This window comes from Octopus sinensis, linkage group LG3 (assembly GCF_006345805.1).
Source record: "Octopus sinensis linkage group LG3, ASM634580v1, whole genome shotgun sequence".
NCBI lineage: Eukaryota > Metazoa > Mollusca > Cephalopoda > Octopoda > Octopodidae > Octopus > Octopus sinensis.
Genome location: NC_042999.1, coordinates 163,614,109 through 163,635,607, shown reverse-complemented (window position 1 = coordinate 163,635,607; position 21,499 = coordinate 163,614,109). Strand labels below are relative to the sequence as shown.

Sequence of the window (21,499 nt, the reverse complement as noted above, 5' to 3'; positions counted from 1 at the left end):
ACGTAAACAACAGAAAATGAAGACTGTTGTAAAAGTAAATAAGAAATTTTTACAGAAGATAACGTATTAAACGGTTTGAAGCGGAATTTGTCAGTGAACCAAAGAGCTAGTATCGAAGGAACTACAAAAAAGACGGAAACAACAGAAATAAACCAAACCGTTGTAAAATAGATAAGAAATTTTTACGGAAAATAAAGTAGTAAAAGGTTTGAAGCGGAATTTGTCAGTGAACCAAAGAGCAAGTATCGAAGGAACTAGGAAAAAGCCGTAAACAACACAAAAACAAAACCTATTCTTTTACCCACTAGGGGCCATATAGAGGGGACATTACAAACATTGGGGGACATGGAACATCACAATTACTAGATATGAGTAAAATGATTTTGAAAATGATATATGAAAGCGTGTGCCACTTACCTGTCCTTTTGTTTTCACTGTCACCTGAATGTTCATTCCAATACGAAGACCATCCATATCCATTCTTACTCCGAAATACTCCTCCATATTTTCCACGAATTCATCGCTCATTCTTGTATCTTTCACCTCCCAATTCTCCCTTCACACCTCAACGCAAACTCATCTATATTCTTCTTTTCCAGCACTGCATATCTGGTCTCACCTATTTCATACCATTTATACTCCTCCATTACCCTTTTCACTTCTTCGTTCAGTCATAATATAAATGTTCGGCCTGGGTTCGATTTCAAACTCTTGTCTGTCTGTATTATTTTTTTCTTTGTTTTCTTGTTGGAGGGGAGCGGGTGGGTTCACTGTCTGTAGGGATAGGGTGGGTCTGAGAGGGTGTGGGTGGTGTGGGTTGGATTGGTTGTTTAGTTATTTTCTTTTCCTCGTATTCTCCTCTTCCTCTTATTCCCAGCTTCCTTCCATTTCTGTGAATTCTCTTCTACTGTCTCCTTCTCCTCTGGTTTCTGCTTCTCTCTCTGTGGTTCGGAATCCATTTCCTTCACTGAGGGAGGGCAGTAGGCTCTTATGTGACCCCTCAGGCCACACTTGTAACAACGTGGAGCTCTGCCCTCCACCCACACTCTCATGATCACGTCTCCCAATCTGATGCTTTCCGCCAGGTCCACCAGTACCTCGTTCTCTGCTTGCACGTTCAGCTCCACTGTTACGCCTCTCCAGCCTCGGTCATAACCGAGGCATGGAGAATATCCACTTCCTCCTCGTGGCCGCTGATCACAGCCGCACAATCCACTCTGCCTCCACGTTGGTGGCACTCCCTCGACCTTACTCGTGTAATTTTCTGTTTAAATACGTAGGCAAAAGTGTTACCTTTTCGGATTCACCGCCTTCGCCGCCATCTTCCTTGCTGCATTCTCACTTTGAAAATGTACCACTACAGTACCATACTTTGATCCTCGAGTCAGAAAAAATTAAATTCTCCACTCCATGTTTACAACTTCTATTCTTCCTTTCGTTTGCGAACACCCTGTATATAATGGTCCTTTTATCATACCATTCTTTTCTCTTGGGTGTCGGTGCTAGTTCCACCTCACCGCTATCCTTTTTCATATATTTCTGGTAACTTGGCAGCTTGGTAACTTGGCACCCCTTTCTCTTCCGCCTTCTTGGTTACACCGGCATAGGTATAACCAAGCTTTCGATCCATCATTCTCACTGCCTCTTCCAGTTCCTCCTCAGACGTAGACAAGTCTGTTAGGGAATCAAAGTCCATTTCCTTCTGTCTGACAGACCGAAAACGGCCGCCCGAACAGAAAAAGTGTAACGCGTAGCACCAGCGAAACGCGAAACCGCATCAACGACGTTCAAAATTTCACAACAACCATTCACTTTTTGTTCTTTTTTCTTTTTTAACCGAATTTCACAGAGCGCAAAAAAACACAACCGTTCAACGCAAAAAAACACGATCAGTGAACCAAAGAGCCAGTATCGAAGGAACTAGAAAAAAGCCGTAAACAACAGAAAAACAAAACCGTTGTAAAAGTAAATAAGAAATTTTTTCAGAAAATAAAGTATTAAACGGTTTGAAGCGCAATTTGTCAGTGAACCAAAGATCCAGTATCGAAGGAACTAGAAAAAAGCCGTAAAATATTTGAGTCTTATAGAAGCTTTCAGATGGTGTGAGAAGTAAAGAATTTGCATCCTAAGGCCCAATTATTGGAGTAGACTGCAAGCCACTAAATCATCCATTTACTAAGTTTATTTCACTTAAATTTAAATTTAAAGTGTTACCATTGTTTGCCACATTGATATCTGACTAAACCAAAAATAATAGTTCAATGCTTATTTTCTTTCAACTTGTTTTAAATTATTGATTTTTCTGTGTCAGTGTGCATATCTTTGTTGTTGCATGGATGCAACCACTTAATATATTATGCTTCAGCTTGGATAGTTAGATGGTTCACATAGCATTATGTGGATTTAACCCTTTCGTTACTATATTTCTGACCAAAATACACCCCTTATGTGTTTCCATTAATTTCTAACATAATCATAAATTTAGTCTGGTTTCATTAAACAACTATAACTTTTTTATTTATCAATATTAATCTGATTTTGGAAGATAATTAATGAAATGTTCTCAACCAATTCTATACTACAATTTTTGTCACAAAGTGACTCTAATTGCAGGTAAATTCAACAAAATATAAAATTATTAAAATTTTGTTCAAACATCGCTATAGAAAATGGGTTATTAGCTAATATTCAATTGGGTATACAACAAAATTTTGCGATAGAATTTTTTATTCTGAGTAACTTTCTGATACCCATAATAATATTTATGGCAAAATTGTCTTAATTTCATCTAAGGTTCTGGGATACCACTAACTATCCTTTCTTTCGCTTTGTTTACATTTAGCGTAACGGTTCGTTTCCGCCGTAATGATTTCAAATAGGCTCATTCGAAAAAGTAAAAAGAAATAGTCTAAGGCTTTACTCTTCTGGGAAAGTCTGTGGCTTGGTCCAGTTTCTTCAGAAAAATCACCGAAAGAAACAGTTTTTTAAATTTTCACTCCATTCAGGTGCCAATTCATTTTCTTTATCGGTGTCGGAGCTCTCAGATTCACTGTTTTCACTTTCGGAAAATGAAACATCAGATTCATTATCAAATACCACGTGGTTTTTTTTTCAGTCATAGAGTTAGATTTATCAAGGTCTTCAGTAGAAAATCCTTCGAATTCTGACTCGCTGCTTGATATAATGAAATTCGTTTCTATTTTTTGTCAGAATTACAAATTTTGAAAACACAATAGGAACAAATTTCGGAAAAAAATCTCCCAAAATTCACGGAATTAAAATTACACTTCGATAAGAATATGCAGAAATTTACATAAATTTACATTGAGTGTCAATATTGCTTTTCATTGCAAATTTCTTCTATTAAAATATCTGATTTTATCATGAAAACCTCGTATAGAGAATACTGATCAGAATACATGTGGGGTGCAGTAGTGTAGACAGGATGTACTGGATGCACCGGGTTAGTACCAAGTAAACATTAATCTTTTCATACATGACCTAGAATTGTGATAGGTAGAGCAATTTATTGGGATTCAGTGTGTTCTGGCTCTTAAGCAAAGCTCATTGTTCTTACCTTGCTTTAAAGCAAGGTAGGCAAAATAAATGCAAATATGATTGTACATGGAAATTGTATTTATATAATAAATTCTTTTGATTTGTCATGATGCCTATTCCTGAAAAAAAAAAGGAAGTGTATTATTATTATTTATTTTCAAAAACACACCCATCTGAAAGAAAACCAAAGTTCTGGCAGGATTTGAACTCACAACCATCATCATCGTCATCAGTGTCAGAATAAATATTATAGATCATGTATTCTATCCAATGTTGGTTTATATTTTGACAACTTAATGCCATGCTTACCAATAACAATTTCTTTTCATTAAATATCAATTTCACAAAATAACAAATTATGGCTTTTGAAAAACTCTGTATATTGAAGAGGGAGAATGGTATGATGGAAACCACAACTCACCACAAACTACCTACATTATGGAACCTGTAGTTAATTTCTTCATTAATCTAATGAGTGAGATTACATAAGACAGAATCAAATTCTGAATAAGAGTGCCTTCTATCTCTCCAGAGTACCAAAACTCAACCTGAACAACATTTCAATTTACAATATAGTGCTCTTGCCATTTCTGACACTCTAACCTGCTTGTCATAAATACTGATTTCTAACATACTTCTCTGGACTTATAATGTTAGCGAACATGAGTGACAATACAAATAGACAGCTCCCTGGTAATTAAAGCAATTAAGGGTATGAAGCCAGGAAAAGCCTCCAGCCCATCAGGAATCACTGCTGAGATACTTAAAACATCTGGTGGTGTGGGCTGTGGCCTAGTCACCCGTATTGTAGATGAGTCATACCCAACAACTGGCGTAGCAGCACCATGGATAGAATAAATGATCATCATTGCCTCTGTGAGGCCCAACGAACGAAGGTCATGCTTGACCACCTCATCCCATGTCTTCCTGGATTTACCTCTACCCCGGATTCCTTCAACTGTTTGGGAGTGGCACGTCTTCACATATCTCACTTTTTCACATCCATCCATAGTACATGACCATACCAACACAAACATCTCTCTTGCATGCCACATGCGATGCTTCTTATATCCAACATTTCTCTTAGGTCACTTACAATTGATCGTGTGTGCACACTGACACGGATCACGCTAGCTTCATTTCTTTCGAGCCTACGCATGTCCTCCGCAGTCACAGCCCGTGTTTCACTGCCGTGAAGCATGGCAGTTCGCACACATGCATCGTACAATCTACCTTTCACTCTGAGCGAGAGACCCTTTGTCACCTGTAGGGGAAGAAGCTTTCAACTTGGTCACTTAGGTAACAGAAGCTATCAAATACTTCTAGTTTCTTCCCCTGGAGTTTGATGGAATCTGTTTTTTTTGAGTATCTGTGGTGTCTATTGCTCCTGTGCTGCACACGAAAGCTAGCTTCTTTGATGTTGCTGCATTTCTTATATGTCCATAGCTTACACTGGGTACATCTTATGTAGTTTCTACCTACACCTTTTCTACAGATTGAGCAGGGCTACCTACCTGTGTGTTGAGTTCGCCTTCTTACTTACTATAACTTTGGTCTTTGCTACATTGACTCTAATGCTTTTTGATTCTAAACTTAGCTTCCACACACGAAATTTCTTTTCTAGTTCCGGCAGTGATTCTGCTATGAGGGCTAGGTCATCAGCATAGAGGAGCTTCCAGGGACAATCTGTCTTAAATTCCTCTGTTTTTGCCTGGAGGACTATGAGAATAGAAGGGGGCTGAGGATTGATCTTTGGTGGGCGCCAACTTCTACCCGGAATTCTCCACTGTACTCATTGCCAATCCTAACCTTACTAACGGCCTTTCTGTAAAGGGTCTGTACAGCCCTTATTAACCATTCATCAATTCCCAGTTTCCACATCGCTCACCAGATAAGGGATCAGGGGACCCTGTCAAATGCTTTCTCCAAGTCCACAAAAGTTAAGTATAGGGGTTTATCTTTAGCTAGGTATTTCTCCTGCAGTTGCTGTACCAGGAATATGGCATCAGTGGTGCTTCTACTTGGGACAAAACAGAACTGCATCTCATCTAAGCAGACTCTCTCCCTAATTAGTTGGGCTATGACCCTCTCCGTAACCTTCATCACCTGATCCAGCAGTTTGATACCCCTGTAATTTCTATCTAGAGCATCACCTTTACCTTTGTAGCAGTTGACTATGGTGCTGCTACGTCAGTTGTTGGGTATGAACTACCTGGTCTACAATACGGGTGACTAGGCCACAGCCCACACCACCAGATGTTTTAAGCATCACAGCAGTGATTCCTGATGGGCTGGGGACTTTTCCTAGCTTCATATCCTTAATCACTTTATCTACCAGGGTGCTGAGTATTCGGATAGCTGATCCCTCTACTGGATCAGCATATACAGAGCTGTTGTGGTGACTGTAATACCTTTAGGACGTGAAACCTGACTTTTACCTCACATGAAGAAACTTCTTGAGTGGCAGAATATAATTCCTAATATTCAGATAATTAAACATGTATGCTTTCAAAAGTAAATTCCAACTGTAGTAAGATATGTCGCATGCATGGTGAATTCCAAACTCCCTAAACAGACCCTTTTGTGGTCATCTAGCATGATGGACCAGAGGAGACAAAAAGACACTCACAAGAAAACCTGCAAAAATCATAACTTAGAAGAGTTCACTGAGGGAACGTTTTGCTCAAAACCACTCATTGTACTGAATATTCTGAAGTACAGCACTCAGAATCAGAAATTATCAAACAGCTGGCTAGAAAGCAAGAGTCTGCTGGGTCCTCATTCTGTTATTGAGCCCACTATAACCTTAAACTTGTTGTCATTATTTGCCTCAGGACCATCAAAGAGTGAAGCTGCAAATCTGCTCATCTTCAGAGACATAAAAGACAAACGTCATACTTCGAAATATTTATATGTATGTATATGTTGCCCTTTTTTTTTCATCTTGCAGTCTTGTCATTCGTGCAAAAACCTTTAAGAGAGACAACTTCTAGACATCTAAAGTGGTAACATACCTTTGTATGTAGTGATTGTATTTATGTGCCTACCTCACATGGTTGAATGAAGATTATAGCAAGTTGCTTGCTGTAAATCGATAGGGAATATGAAGCGATTGAAGGTTAAGTGCAAGAACATATAGCTAGAGAGAAGTGAGGGCCAGAATGAAGTGAAAGTAGTATTTAATGGTCAAGAGCCTATCGTTCTAGGAGATGATGTGTACATGCACGTATGTCAGGTCACGCTTAGTGCTACTAGTAACATTTAACCCAATATAGCTTGTCGCATTGTCGAACTGTTGGCGACTAACCTGGCAACCCTACCAAGCCTGTATGGTAAGCAGGGTGGGTTTTGTTGGACATACTGCAGGACAAAAAATGAAACAATCGAAGGGTGAACCCATCTAACAGTAAATGGTGTGTATTTAAGGTGGCGAACTGGCAGAAACGTTGGCACGCCGGGCGAAATGTGTAGCCGTATTTCGTCTGCCGTTACGTTCTGGGTTCAAATTCCGCCGAGGTCGACTTTGCCTTTCATCCTTTTGGGGTCGATAAATTAAGTACCAGTTACGCACTGGGGTCGATGTAGTCGACTTAATCCGTTTGTCTGTCCTTGTTTGTCACCTCTGTGTTTAGCCCTTTGTGGGTAGTAAAGAAATATATTTACACATGATCAAGGAGCAAACTTCAATATTAATCTGCTGAGAGTAAGTTTTTTGATTTGACATCGTCTCAACAAGAAGGAAAATGCTGATGCAACATCTGCAACTTCATTTGCATCCAATTTGCATTCATGGAGGCATTTGGGAAATGTGGCAGTTTTTTGAAAATGTGTAAGGAAAGGTTGAGAGAAGGTTCAGTGCTGGAAAACACGAAATTCATCACTATACTGTACATTGCTTCAATGGCACTTACAAGCCATTCTTGCAACCAAGGAATCATCAGTGTCCACTATATTAAGTCAGCATGGGACCTGCTGAATGTCAACAAAGTACAGAGGGTTACTTTCAGCAAAGTACTTTTTGTCACATATTCTAGAACTTCCACAAAGATATTAAACAATGTTCTAATGTGAAAACATTAAAATTTTCTGTGTATGTCACACCCAACTATTTTCAATTTCCTCAGATTGAAAGCCTCATTTCCATAACAAATTGACATCAATTTATTTATAGAGAGCGACATTTCAGAATGTGCTTAATTACCTGCTATAAAAAGATGCAATATGCTTCATGTGAAAACCCAATTTCTAGTAAAATTCATGTTTGAAAATTGAAATTTTAACATATTTACATAAATATTTTAAATTGAAAGGTTGCTTTGGACCCAAACTGGCATTCTGACTTTCCAGACAATGTTATCCTGCACATGTTAGATGAAAAATAAAATATTTCCACATTTAGAGAGTTTGAAATGTAATGGATAATGAATCTATCAAAACTACCAAATTTATGCAATGTATGGACTATTACATGTGGAGTGTTGTTGAGAGAGAGGTCAATGAACACACCCATAACACCAAAGATTCTTTGAAAGCTGCTATAGTCAGAGTAATAATGTCCAAAATGAACCAAGACTACTTGATTTGAGCATGTAGATGATTTAGATCTCGTATAGAAGCGGTTGTTGAAGCTGAAGGTGGCTTTACTGAATAACACAAAGGTTTATTTTTATCCTCTTACTCTTTACTTGTTTCAGTCATTTTGACTGCGGCCATGCTGGAGCACTGCCTTTAGTCAAGCAAATCGACACCGGGACTATTCTTTGTAAGCCCAGTACTTATTCTATCGGACTCTTTTGCCGAACTGCTAAGTGACAGGGACGTAAACACACCAGCATCGGTTGTCAAGCAATGCTAGGGGGACAAACACAGACACACAAACACATACACACATATATATATACATATATACGACAGGCTTCTTTCAGTTTCCGTCTACCAAATCCACTCACAAGGCATTGGTCGGCCCGGGGCTATAGCAGAAGACACTTGCCCAAGATGCCATGCAGTGGGACTGAACCCGGAACCATGTGATTGGTTAGCAAGCTACTTACCACACAGCCACTCCTGCGCATATAGCAATTTTTTATAAATAAAGTTTATGTTTTTTTATAAACATAAATCTGTCTTCAAATATCTTATGCACCGTTTCCATCTACCAAATCCACTCACAAGGCTTTGGTTATCCCAAGGCTATATAGTAGAAGGCTATATATAGCCCAAGGTGCCATGCAGTGGGACTGAACTCGGAACCATGTGGTTGAGAAGCAAGCTTCTTGTGTGGGGGTGCAGATGAGTATTGAATGGTTACTAAGTTTTTGGCACCAACTGGAACATTTGCTCAATCTACAAGGGCGATTCTCTTCCACTTTCTACCTTAATCCTTTTTTTCCCCTGTCTTCTTCCCATCTTTTAATATCTCCATAGTTCACTTTGAAGACGTGAACTCATTACAACGTTGTAATGAGTTCTTTAAAAATATTATTGTAAACCTCTGCCCCATGTGGATACCACTGAAGCCCATTCAATTTCAATTGTTCATCATATCTCTCACTCACTTGGGCCATGCCAAACAAAGTGGACTTGGAATCTTCTACCTAAGTTTAAACTCATCTTACAAATGCAGATTTTTTTTCATGATGTAATCAATCTATTCGCTAATAAAGAAATACTGCTGAAACAACTGATGTGAACCTTTAAAACCCACTTGTGTTCGTATTTTATATACACACACGTGTGTGAGTGAGTGTGTCTGTGTGTGTGCATAAACAATGCAGAAACAGCTTTTGGTAGGAGTAATTTTTGAATGTATAAAGATCACACAATAATGCTGTTTGGAGTGAATAAAGAAAAGGAAAACAAATTGTCTACTAATGCAATGAAAACACATATTAGATAGTACTTGAGTATTTATTACTTTGAAAGTCAAAGACACATTCACTGAAAATGTCTGGACAATCATTTGCAAATTAGCCATGCTATTCCTAAAGTGAAGCCTGGTTGCAAAGGGCAGCAAACATCCCACATCACTATTAGGAGAAAAACAAAATCTGCCATTTTTTATTTATTTATTTAGTTTTTTTTTAGAGAATGTATATTTTAGAAAGTAGCTGATACAAAGAAAAGGAAATGAATTTCAAGAACCCGGTCAAGAAATTATAATTAACAAAAAAAAAAATTAAATAAATAATAATAAGTTTTGCCAATATGATTGTTTTTTTTTAAAATTCAGTTTTTTAAAAAAAATCTTTTCTTTATTTTGTTAATTCTTTCTGGGTGAACAAACATCTGGATATTGGCAGTAAAAGAAGACAAGTCCATGTCCTGAAATAATTTTTCCTAATGAAAATTAGTTTCTCTAACAGAGTGTCAAAAATAAATAAAATGAAATAAATAAAAGTTTTGTTGTAGATGGGGGGAAATGTGGGAGGAGGAAAAGAAAAAATGGATTACTTGTTCATTCACCCACTCGACATTTTTACAGAATATAAAAATGTTGGGGCTTATTTTCTTGTTATTGTTGGGCCAAAAGAGCCGCAATAGGCCATCATACAGAAAAGAGTTGATGTTGATGGGATAACAAAAGTGTCCACAGTACATCAGAGCTAACCTGTAGAGAAACAGTTTTAAAGACAGTGTGGAAATAAGATAACTGTTCAATACTTCTTCATAGTGAGAAGATATGTCCAGCTATCAATGTAGATGTGTTATTTCAGTTTTCATACCCATCATATGCTCTCTGAAGTGTGCCAACAACACAACACTATGTGTACTGCAGTGGGGATGTGATCCAATGCTACAATGCATACGTAATTACATATTTGTATGTACAGTTTTCTCTGCTGTTATTAAAAATGAGGCCAGAGGCTACTTTAATGGACTTTGTCTAAGCTGAAGAAACAGGTAAAGAATAAAGAAACGGAAGGTACTCAACTTTGTCATCAATGAGGTAGGTGACAAAATGTTCCCATTCAGATTTTTTAAAAAAGTTTGTTTTAATTATACCTTTAAATTGTTGCAAGATTGAGAATTTCTTTTCTCGTGACCAATTTTTGAAAGGATTATTTTATCAGTCCTGAAGGGATGAAATATAAAAGCTGACTTTGGAATTTGAACTCAAAATATAAAAACATGAAATTAAGCACTGTAAGACTAGCCCACTACCATTTTGACTAAATCCACTGCCTTCCAATTGTTGCAATATGCAAGATGTATTTATAAAGAAGTTAAAAAAGAAAAGAACTATTTCATGTTTTCAAACTGTTTGTTTTGCTAGCAACTTCATAATGCTAGATAAATAAACAATCAACATGAAAGATAAAAGAGAGAAAACAAAACATTTAATTTTCTATGAAGCCACAGCAGACATTAACCTGCTTTTACAACTTTAAAAGACCTACAAAGAAATGACTAGAACACCACACAACATTTTGTTAAGAGAAAACTAATTTTACAAAAATGAACCATTAATATGTAATACACAAAAAAAAAAAAAAAAAAAAGCTACGCAGAATAAAAAATAGTAATGAGAGAAATTTTGTGATAAATTTCAAAATAACACTAGGAAAAAAATATTCCCTGATTGACTGGTTGACTTTTGCTATCTGTTACATATCAAGCAAGGCTACTGTTCATTAACAAAAATAGAGGAAATAGGATTATTTCATAGGAGAAAAATATCTGACTTGGATATTTTGGTCAGGGATAAGCTAATATAATGGAATAAATAGAATTAACTTCTTCTTCATCCTATTTAGTGTTCAATGATTAAAGAGAAAAAAAATATATAAAAGGCTGATGTTTTGAATAACAAAAAAATGAGATACAGAAATTCTGGAGTTGAAATTTAAGCTGCAAAATTTGACTGTCATATGAAAACTTTCAAGTAGAAGACAACCTAGTAGATATTTGGAATTTATTGAAGTTAAATACAAACACAAAGAACTTCCCATTCTGTATTTAAACTCTATTAATCCTAACGAATTAAATGTTAATATCTGCATTTTTCCTAAATTGCACAAGAAAAATACTAAATATGAATCAACCTTTCAAAAAGTTTTATTCATAGTTATTTTTTTTTTTTACTTGTGAACACATCAATGGGATATTAGAATATGTAATTTGGTTCAGAACTTTTGAAAACAGTGTCACTGTAAAATTTGTGTTGTTGATAAACCAGCATCAGAACAAAGGAATCCGATGTTAATTGAAAGCAAAGGTCAGTCACTCTTTCTAACCATGGCTGGCAAAAATTATCTGGATTTTCCCTTTTTTCTCTTTTTTGATTATCTTTTTCCTTTCTGTTTGAACAAAAATCTGAAATCATTGCAAAATGAAATACAATATAATCTTTTAACTATAAATGCTCTAAAAATCAGCAGAGGTATTCTTTGTTTTTACCTCCTTGTCTGAGAAGTCACTCTTAGTAAGGATGAAGCTTAAACAACAAAGAAAGAGCAAAAATAGCCAAGCATTAAAGTATTTCTTCATTTGAAAACACATTACAAGTTTTTTTTTTTTTTGGTTTTGCTTTTAATAATCTGTACCAACTTATTGCCAGTAAGTTAGCATCTCGTTAACTTAGCTTGCTGCCAGTAAGTTGGTTTCCAGTGTATTCTTTCTGTCTCCATACATAAGCAGTCTATGATGGATGGAGACAGAGAGTAAAACATGAGTAACACAAAGAAATGAACAGTATTTCAAGCTTTCTGGTGAAACAACTTCATTACAGAAATACTGTTCAAATCTGGTGAAAATTTGTTGCCAACTGATCTCAGTTTACCTACACAAACAAACAGTAACACATTTTTATATATACACTTGAACCACAATATCAACAACCCTTCTAATTTACTGAAATAAGTATACTTAAAGTTTAAGATGAAAAAGAAAAGACTGATTTAATTTTGAATGTTATTCCTTAGAAAATGAAATTATTTTTGCAGGTGTTCTAAAAGTCAACACATTTTATTCGTCCTCTATTCTCGTTTTATCTTCTCACCCTCACCAGAATGTTAAAATGTAGACCAAATTATTTAATCAAAGAATAGCAACTGAAATGAACTGCTGATGAGAGTTAAGAACACGATATCACTGATAGCTAAGGTAACTGTTTCAATCACAGATGGAAAAATATGAACAAACATCTAAAACTAAGACCATATTGGAAGTTCTAGATATAATAGAAAACTTGCAACATACTAATCTTTTATCCATATAACCATTTTAGCTCCACAGAGGGGGGGCTAAATATAGATGTTAAAAACCCTAATTAAACATTAATAACTGAATAAAACAGAAAAGGAATCTTAAAAAATCAAAGAAATGAGTTGCATAAAGGTTAATTAAACAGTTCATTTAGAAATATAGCCTGGATCCCTTCAAAATGAATATTCCTTCTAGTCAAAAGAATAGGAACAGTTAGGCTGTTTTATTTCAAAGCTGAAGAAATAATTCTAAAGATTTTTGATCTATCCCTCCAGGAAACTCTGTGTGTGTGCATGCATGTATGTATGTATGTAGTGCTGTAGGTTTATTAATATGATATAAATATAGGTTACACTATCAATATGGCGATAGTAATTCAAGTTTGTTATTGTTATTATTATTATCTATTAATACATTGGTGGAGGCATAAAGCTTCAGATTTAAGTTGTTGCATTCATGTCTTTCCCAAAGACATTAAGCGACATAAGAGAATCAGTTCCAACAGGAATTGCCAAAGAACTTACTGTTGCACCAAGACACTTACTCCAGCAATGACAACAATAAGATTAGTAAAAATAATAGTCAGGCTGTGCAAGGGGAATTCTACTTTGAAAATTCAACAAAATGTATATAAATAAATCCAAATATCTTTGATGAGTAGTGACTGACGTTGATTAAATTAATAACTGAGGAACGTAGTATAATGTTCAGCTAGTGATATATCTGTAACCAAAATTTTTAAATAAAATAGAAAAATACAAGGCCGAAGTGAAGTAGGAAGGTAACAGGGAGAAGTTGCTTTTTTTTTGTTTTTTTATAAGTAGAACAAAATGTGATGGTGGCAATTACTGTTGCTGCTCGCTGACAATGCTGGGGTTCTGGTGGTCGGTATGGATATTAGCTGAAGAGTTAGATAGTTTCTCAAAGCCATCGAGTTTCAATGGAGAACTGAATAGAAACAAAAAATAAAATATATTAGTATAAAGATTACAACATATATTTACATGGCTGCTGAAAAAGGCTAAATAAACTCTGTTGCGGAGTAGTCTAAAAGCATACATTGCAACATTTAAAAGATTGTTTGGTCAAGAAGCCATTCATTACAAAGAAACTTGAAGCCAAAGACTGGGGCTCTGGTAGTCATATTACCACTACAACAAGAAGGGTGTCATGTTAGTTATCGGTCTCCTGCATTCATTATAACCATACTTATCTCTATATATAAAAGTGAGGTTGTGTGCTGTCTGTCTCCTACGATTTAGATTCCTAACTACTCCCACATTTTGCGGTGCAGTTTAACCAAAACCGGGTATCTTATAGTCGTGATTCATATCGAGCCCTTCTAGATATTAGCGCACGTCTATGATGAGTCTACAATTTAAAAAAAAATTTACCATCAATTTTTCCCATTTTTAATGCATTTTTGGCATATATAAGGGAAGTAACTCTCTAAAAATTTATTATTAAATCTCAGAACATAAAAAGCTATAGTAACCCACCCCCCTTTGTGGTTAGCCATATTGAGATGGCTATTATACTTTACATCTCTAAAATGCTTATATAGTTATTTCCCTTACAAACCCGAGCAACGCCGGGCAATACTGCTAGTAACTTATACAACTACAACTGGCTGCATTTCAGAATATGCCAGCTACAGAGTTCCTCAACTCTGTATAATATAATATAATATACAATATAATATATTACCTTAACTCTCTACATTATCTACATTATGTCATTAATCCTTCATTCTGAGCAAATCACATGAATGAGTTTTTTCTCTCAAGTGTTCCTGCACTACATTAAACTTGACATTCTGAAACCCATCCAAATAATATATGCTTCTGGTTCTATAAACCTGGATTATATATTAGGTTTTGACTGGTTTTTAATTTTCATCCAGCTTGCTGTGGACTTAGAAAAGGATGTTGCTGGATATAAAATGACAATAAAAAAATTTTTTAAAGTGAAATAATTCAACAGCAGAAGTAAATTTGTTGCAATCTATTTATGACCAACTACATGTGTATTAAAATGGCACACCACTAGTGAACCTAAATTAAAACAATGATAAAAAAACTGTAGGAGAAAGATGTCTTATAATGGTGCAAGAATGTCCCTCAAGGTGTAGCCAATTTTTTTACAACAGAGGAAAAATTGATGATTACAGGAGCCCCACCCTCCAAAAAACCTGTGCCGAGAATGCCTACACCAAGGAAGGACAATTAATTGAAATGACTTTTCAATGTGCAAATGTACATTCTGCAAGATTACAATATATACACACAGAGGCTGCTTTCAGTTTCTGTCATCCAAATTCACTCATAAGGCACACAGGGTGCCACACAGTAAGACTCAACTTGGACCACATGGTTAGGAAGCAAATTTGGTACTACACAACCATGCCTGAATTTTTCTTTTAAATACATTTTCAAGTTTACCTAATTTCCAGTTTTTTTTATTTTTTTTATTTGCAAGGTGAGTGACACATTTTGATTAATTAATTAGTGAATAATTAGTGTGTCTGCATGTATCTACATGTGAATTTATTTACTTCATTTTGTACTTTTCTTCAAACAGAAATTCCAGTATTTTGTGCTATTTATCCACTGTTTAATATGCATTGAAAATCAAAAATGTGCAATCATGTTCTTTAACCATTTTTACATTGCAATCATGTTCTTTAACCATTTTTTATCATGATGTATCCACAAAATCTAAATAATTTACCTTTATTTACTAATAGTTAGGTTATTTTGAGATAAAAATTATGCAATATATTTATATTAGAACATTTTGTTAAATGTGTTCCAAAAACCAAATTTGTATGTCAATAAATCTTTATGAAATTTTTAGAATTTCATTGAAACACATCAAGGCTGTATTTTAGTTATAAATATACTAACAAAAGGCATCAAGAGATAAATTTCAAGATAAAATTCCCACGCAGAATGTAGAATAAACATCGAAGTCATTCACACTGACAGAAGGGAGGAAAAAGAAAAGAAAAAGCAGCAGCCTCAAGAATGACTCACCGATCTCCACTATTCATTTTTTTATCTATATCATTCACCACAACAGAAAGACCTTTCTCGGCCAACATCTTGAGAGCTTGAAGAGCAGCAGCATCACGAGAAGATTCCAGTGTAGGCCCTGTACCATGTAGGACTTGTGGAGGGTCAGTGGACAAAGACACTCGACTCAAACATTCACTAGGAGTATTCTGAAATAAGACATCAAGATAAAATGGTTAATGCACCAAATTACTGCATTACGCTACTAGACAATAGGCAATCCCACTACAACTATTTAATTACTTTCAAATGCAGTTAATTAAATCACAATTTTCCTAAAAGGCTATTTTATTCCTAAGCTATTTTAAATTAAAATAAGACTGTTTTGACACCTAAAAGACAAACAGAAATAAACTGACCGGTAGTAGTGCAAGAAAAAGTTCATCTTCACGAATGAATGGATGAATGATTGACTGATTGATTGCTTGATTGATACAAGAGTCTGATGGATTTGAGGTTAGGGTTAGACTACTGATCATATCGTAATGTGTTCAAATTTCGCTACAATCATTATATTGTGCATCTGAGTAGGAAACAGAACTGTGTAAGATCTAAATTGCTTATCTTACAATTGAGTGGTTAGCAGTAGGAGAGCATCCATTTGTAGAAAACACCACTTTACTCATAATAGCATAGAATTATAGATGTAAAAGAAAAATATTTTGTTAATCAGTCAATTTGTAGTTTAAAAAGATGAAGTTACTTCAATTTTCACAAAGATATATATTAATACACAATCTGTTCTATTCATATATATAATCAAGAGATTATTGAGATCCAATTCTTCTATCTGAGATGCAAACAAAATGAATTGAACTTTGCAAGTGAAAGAAACACTCAATTAAGTTACAACACTCCCACTGTTAACACACAGACATTGCTCTACTCCTACAGTACCTAGATAGTTATGTGGCTTGAATTGAGATTTTAGTGTCTTAGATCACCTGTAGTCCACCCCAATCCCAGCACTAATGGCATTTCCCAGAAGCCCTCTGGAATTCTCTCCCAACTTGTTTTCCCAATAACTGTTCAGTCTCACTGGTCTAAGAGGACCTGTGAAGGCCACAAGCACAGTTTCTCTTTCTTCTAGACCAAACCATTAAAAGACACAATGCCATATGATGACAAGATTTAAAATACTGATGTTTGGTACCAATTCAGCTTGTAAATTCCTACAGTTGTTCAGAGTTGGCAAAGTGTAATTCTCACTTCCTCATTAACAACAAGACTGGGTTCTATTTATACTTTATAGCTGAAATGATTAGTGAAAAGAAAACAATCTATCTGTGTAATGGATGTAAACCAACAACACCTTTAGCACAAAAAAAAAAGGCTTTATTTAAATTGTTTTAATAGGGTTCTGAAACCAAGCCATGATTCAATTTACAGAGAACCTATTATCGCAAAAGTTTTAAATACTTATTTAGACTCCAGTAGATCATAGAAAACATAAAAAAACAGAGTTCACATGAGTTGAGATACCAACACGACAGAATAGCCTTCTATTCAAATTTAAATTGATTGATAGATAGAGAGACAGACTGATAGATGATCTTGAGGCGGAGGAGTAGAAAAGACCCAGATGACTTACTAATCTACCACAAACATGACTATATACTTAATATGTACACACCATCCAACAACTATACACATACACTATTACACACAAACATAACTCAAATACCAGTTAACACATATACACACATACTAACACATCCCTACAGAAATTTTCCTCAAAATCAATGTAAACTGTCAAAAAACATTTGTTCAAAAGAAACATAAAACATTAAAGTTTGATTAACACAGTGCAATATTATACATAAATGGTAAGTCACAGAAACTTTGCAAGTTAAAGCAATTAAAGAACACAAAGCCTTTTTTTTTAAGCATTACTCTTTTACTCTTTTATTGTTTCAGTCATTTGACTGCGGCCATGCTGGAGCACCGCCTTTAGTCGAGCAAATCGACCCCGGGACTATTCTTTGTAAGCCCAGTACTTATTCTATCGGTCTCTTTTTTGCCGAACCGCTAAGTGACGAGGACGTAAACACACCAGCATCGGTTGTCAAGCAATGCTAGGGGGACAAACACAGACACACATACATATATATATATATATATATATATACATATATACGACAGGCTTCTTTCAGTTTCCGTCTACCAAATCTACTCACAAGGCTTTGGTCAGCCCGAGGCTATAGTAGAAGCCCAAGATGCCACGCAGTGGGACTGAACCCGGAACCATGTGGTTGGTTAGCAAGCTACTTACCACACAGCCACTCTTGCGCCTCAATATTTATAAAACAAATTGAAATAAAAATTCATGTTTTTTTAAAGTAGATTCTTTACATCTCAAAAATTCAGTTTATTCAATTATAAAACCATAAAAGTAATGTTTAATTTATATGGACTTAGTCATTTTTGCAATATTAGAAATCACAAGCTACTCAGAATTTTATGCTTGAGTTTTACTTAAGAAATAATCTACATACTTGTATTCTTTTATTTGTTTCAGTCATTTGATTGCGGCCATGCCTTATGGAACTATTTTTCAAAGGGATACATTTGCTGGAATCAAAACTGTCATCTCTAATCTTGAAAATGTAAATGAATATATTTTGTATTTTGCTTCAGAGAAATCCATTCTATTTACATTTGACTGCTGATAGCAAAGATTTTTAAATTTTCAAACTAATAGCAATAAGTTATATACCAATGTTAATATCCCAAAATTGATTAGATTTGATGTATCTGCCACCCACGCTGTTGCCACTCATGAATTAGTCAATGTCACAACTGGAGAGATTTTCCAAATAAGCTGTGTAAATTTTCCTTTCCACACATGAAAGCTTAAAAGGTATTTTAATATGAAATTTTATTTTTACTTCTTTAATGATTGAAATAGATTGCTTAGGAATTCCAAAACATAGTAAGGAGGAGGAGCTGCCACTGCCCGTCCGTTTTCCATGCTTTCTGAGGTCTGGAGATCCAGTGGCTGCAAAAGGCTCGAATCTGATCTGGCAGTGTTTCTACAGCTGGATGCCCTTCCTAACACCAACCACTCCAAGAATAATGCAATAAAAATGAATTTATTACCTTGCCACTAAAGTCTGGCTGAACTGCATAGTTCTGAAAGTGCACCTCAATCTGATGCTTGTGTGCAAGTTCCCGTAGTTGCTGTTCAGGTCTTAGTGCACTTGTTACTGCAGTGATAGGACGGCCATTTAATCCAATCACATTGCTACTATCTTCGCCTGAAATAAAAATAAAATTATTAACAATGAAAAACAATTGTTGAATTATTTTTAATCTTGTTCACTTCCAGTCATACAATCATTTTTGGAAAATTCTAGCTGCAGCAAGTTGGAGTGTGCTGTAAAGCATGTGAAATTACTTTCTAATGCTTGATCCCATTTCCATGAATCTGAGTTATATTATCAAAATAAATCATCATCATTGTTTTAACATCTATTTTTCCATGTTTGGGAAAGCACAACTTTGAAAATGGATAGGAGTTTCATGCTATCAAGCAGTGATTCTGAATTTAAAGGTTTTTCAATGGAAAATATGGAGATATCGAGAAAAAAAATGAATGAGGTACAAAAGTACGTGGTGTACGAGAATGAATGGGATATTTCTGTATCCAAAACCGAAAGCAGCGATAGCGACAGCAATGACGATTTTACATTGGAATTTAGTAAAAACTTTTTTAATGTTTTTATTAGCAATTGTTCTGAGGAGATGGGGTCTTTCTTAGGAAGCGAAACCATTTATTTTTTTCAGTATGCTTGTTTGAAGTGATCACTGCGCAAACTGTTACGCAGAATGTAAACAAACAGTATATGCCAGGAAAGCCCATGAAATGGGGGATCAAAGTTTAGAAAATTTGAGAAGCAAATACTGGGTACTGCTGTGGATTTAGTTTTAATACAGGGAAAATAATGTAAGTCACCATGGCCTAGTGTACAATGTGGTCTGGAATTTATCACTTCCATACCATAACCGTATATTATTTTTTGACCAATTTCTTTAGTTCGGTCAAACTTGCGGTGGATTTAGGTGGATTCCAGTATTTCAGTTTATTTCACCTTTATGGTACACCTGTTCAGTTGTGCATTAAATTCAACTGATGATCTAGCGATGAGCACAATTCTTCTATATCAAAATTTTGTTGCATACCCAATTGGATATTACCTGATGATTCATTTTCTATGGTGATGTTTAAACAAAATTTTAATATTTTTACCTTTTGCTCAGTTTACCTGGATTTACCTGTAATTAAAGCCACTTTGAGACAAAAGTTATGCAATAGAATTGATTAAGAATCCTTTCTTTAATTATGTTCCAAATATCACGTTAATATGTTGATAAGAAAAAAGTTAGAGTTGTTTAATGAAACTAGTCTAAATTCATGATTATTTTTGAATTTAATTGAAACTCATGAGGGGTGTATTTTGGTCAGAAATATAGTAGCGAAAGGGTTAAGAAACACTAATAATAAATCAAAAAACATAAAAATAAACAACCTTTTATAAAAAATTCAAAAAGAAATCTATCAGATTATATTCTACCGAGAAACCAAATACACTAGCTATTTACACATTGGGAACATCGATAATTTGATGGTTTTGTAAATATTTCAAAATTATGATGCTATGATGCTTCCATTATTTTGTCCAACCCCTGTATATATATATATGTATATATATATACATACACACACACACATGCACATAATAGGCTTCTTTTCAGTTTTCATCTACCAAATCCACTTACAAGGCTTCAGTCAACCTAAGATTAAAGCAGATATTTTTGCCCAGTGTGCTGTGCAGAGGGACAAGACATGGAACCACATGGTTGTAGAGTAAAACTTCTTAACCACACCTGTGCCTATAATAACACAAAGAAATTTGATTTTCTTAACCTATTTGTAACTATTTTGAACTATTTTTGCCATTTAACAATTTTCTTTGTCTTTCTAAAAGATCCACATAAAATAACCTGTCCACAATGTATATAAATACATATGGATCAATTTGAAATGTTTTGACATTAAAAAATTATAAAAACTATAAATGTTAAAATTATGCCTTGCATATGCAGATAAAAGTATCTCAAACTGTTAAGAGAATGGGAAAAAAATGTATGCAAGAAAAATCTATAAAGTCAATTATGTTCGTTATGAAATAATAACTGCATAGGACAACCTGAAATCAAATTTAGACATAGTTTTATTAGAGATACTTTAATTAACAGAAAGAAGCCAGTTCACAATGTACATGCACAAGGCCAAGAAATATACAAAATATATTCTTACCTGTAGACTTGGTAGCATGCAAATTAGCTTCTGGTACAAGCAACAAACCAGGCATTAGTTGACAACCAACACGGCCATTAACGGCCCCATTCACAGGACCTCCTGAAGCAAAGATTCAAATTCTTTCATTGTTGAGCTTCTGATCTTCTACCAACATTTATACCTTAAGATCATTGACATTCAATCATATAACCATAGTTATATGTACAATGAATTGCTATTTGGTATAACAAGGAGCTTATCTTAAATTTGACATACAACTCTAGGAGTTGTCCACATTCTTAAGCTTAGAAAGAACACAATGCCAGTAGAGTAATACTCAAGTGTTAAGTTAAAGGTAAGC

At 35.0% G+C, this 21,499-nt stretch overlaps 1 protein-coding gene across 3 annotated transcripts in view; it reads right to left on the bottom strand.

The window, feature by feature from the left end:
• Positions 1–9,446: 9,446 nt before the first annotated feature.
• LOC115209070 (double-stranded RNA-binding protein Staufen homolog) overlaps positions 9,447–21,499 on the bottom strand; it is a 102,620-nt gene continuing 90,567 nt past the window's right edge. For 2 of the 3 annotated variants that reach the window (XM_029777148.2, XM_036501584.1), the window contains 4 exons: positions 21,157–21,258; positions 18,936–19,093; positions 15,798–15,985; positions 9,447–13,710 (listed from right to left, as the gene is read on the bottom strand). In XM_029777148.2, the coding sequence (XP_029633008.1) occupies positions 13,608–13,710; positions 15,798–15,985; positions 18,936–19,093; positions 21,157–21,258 (551 nt within the window). In that variant the 3' untranslated portion in view covers positions 9,447–13,607. The remainder of the gene's footprint in view (positions 13,711–15,797; positions 15,986–18,935; positions 19,094–21,156; positions 21,259–21,499) is intronic. The other variant, XM_029777149.2, reaches the window with a different exon arrangement.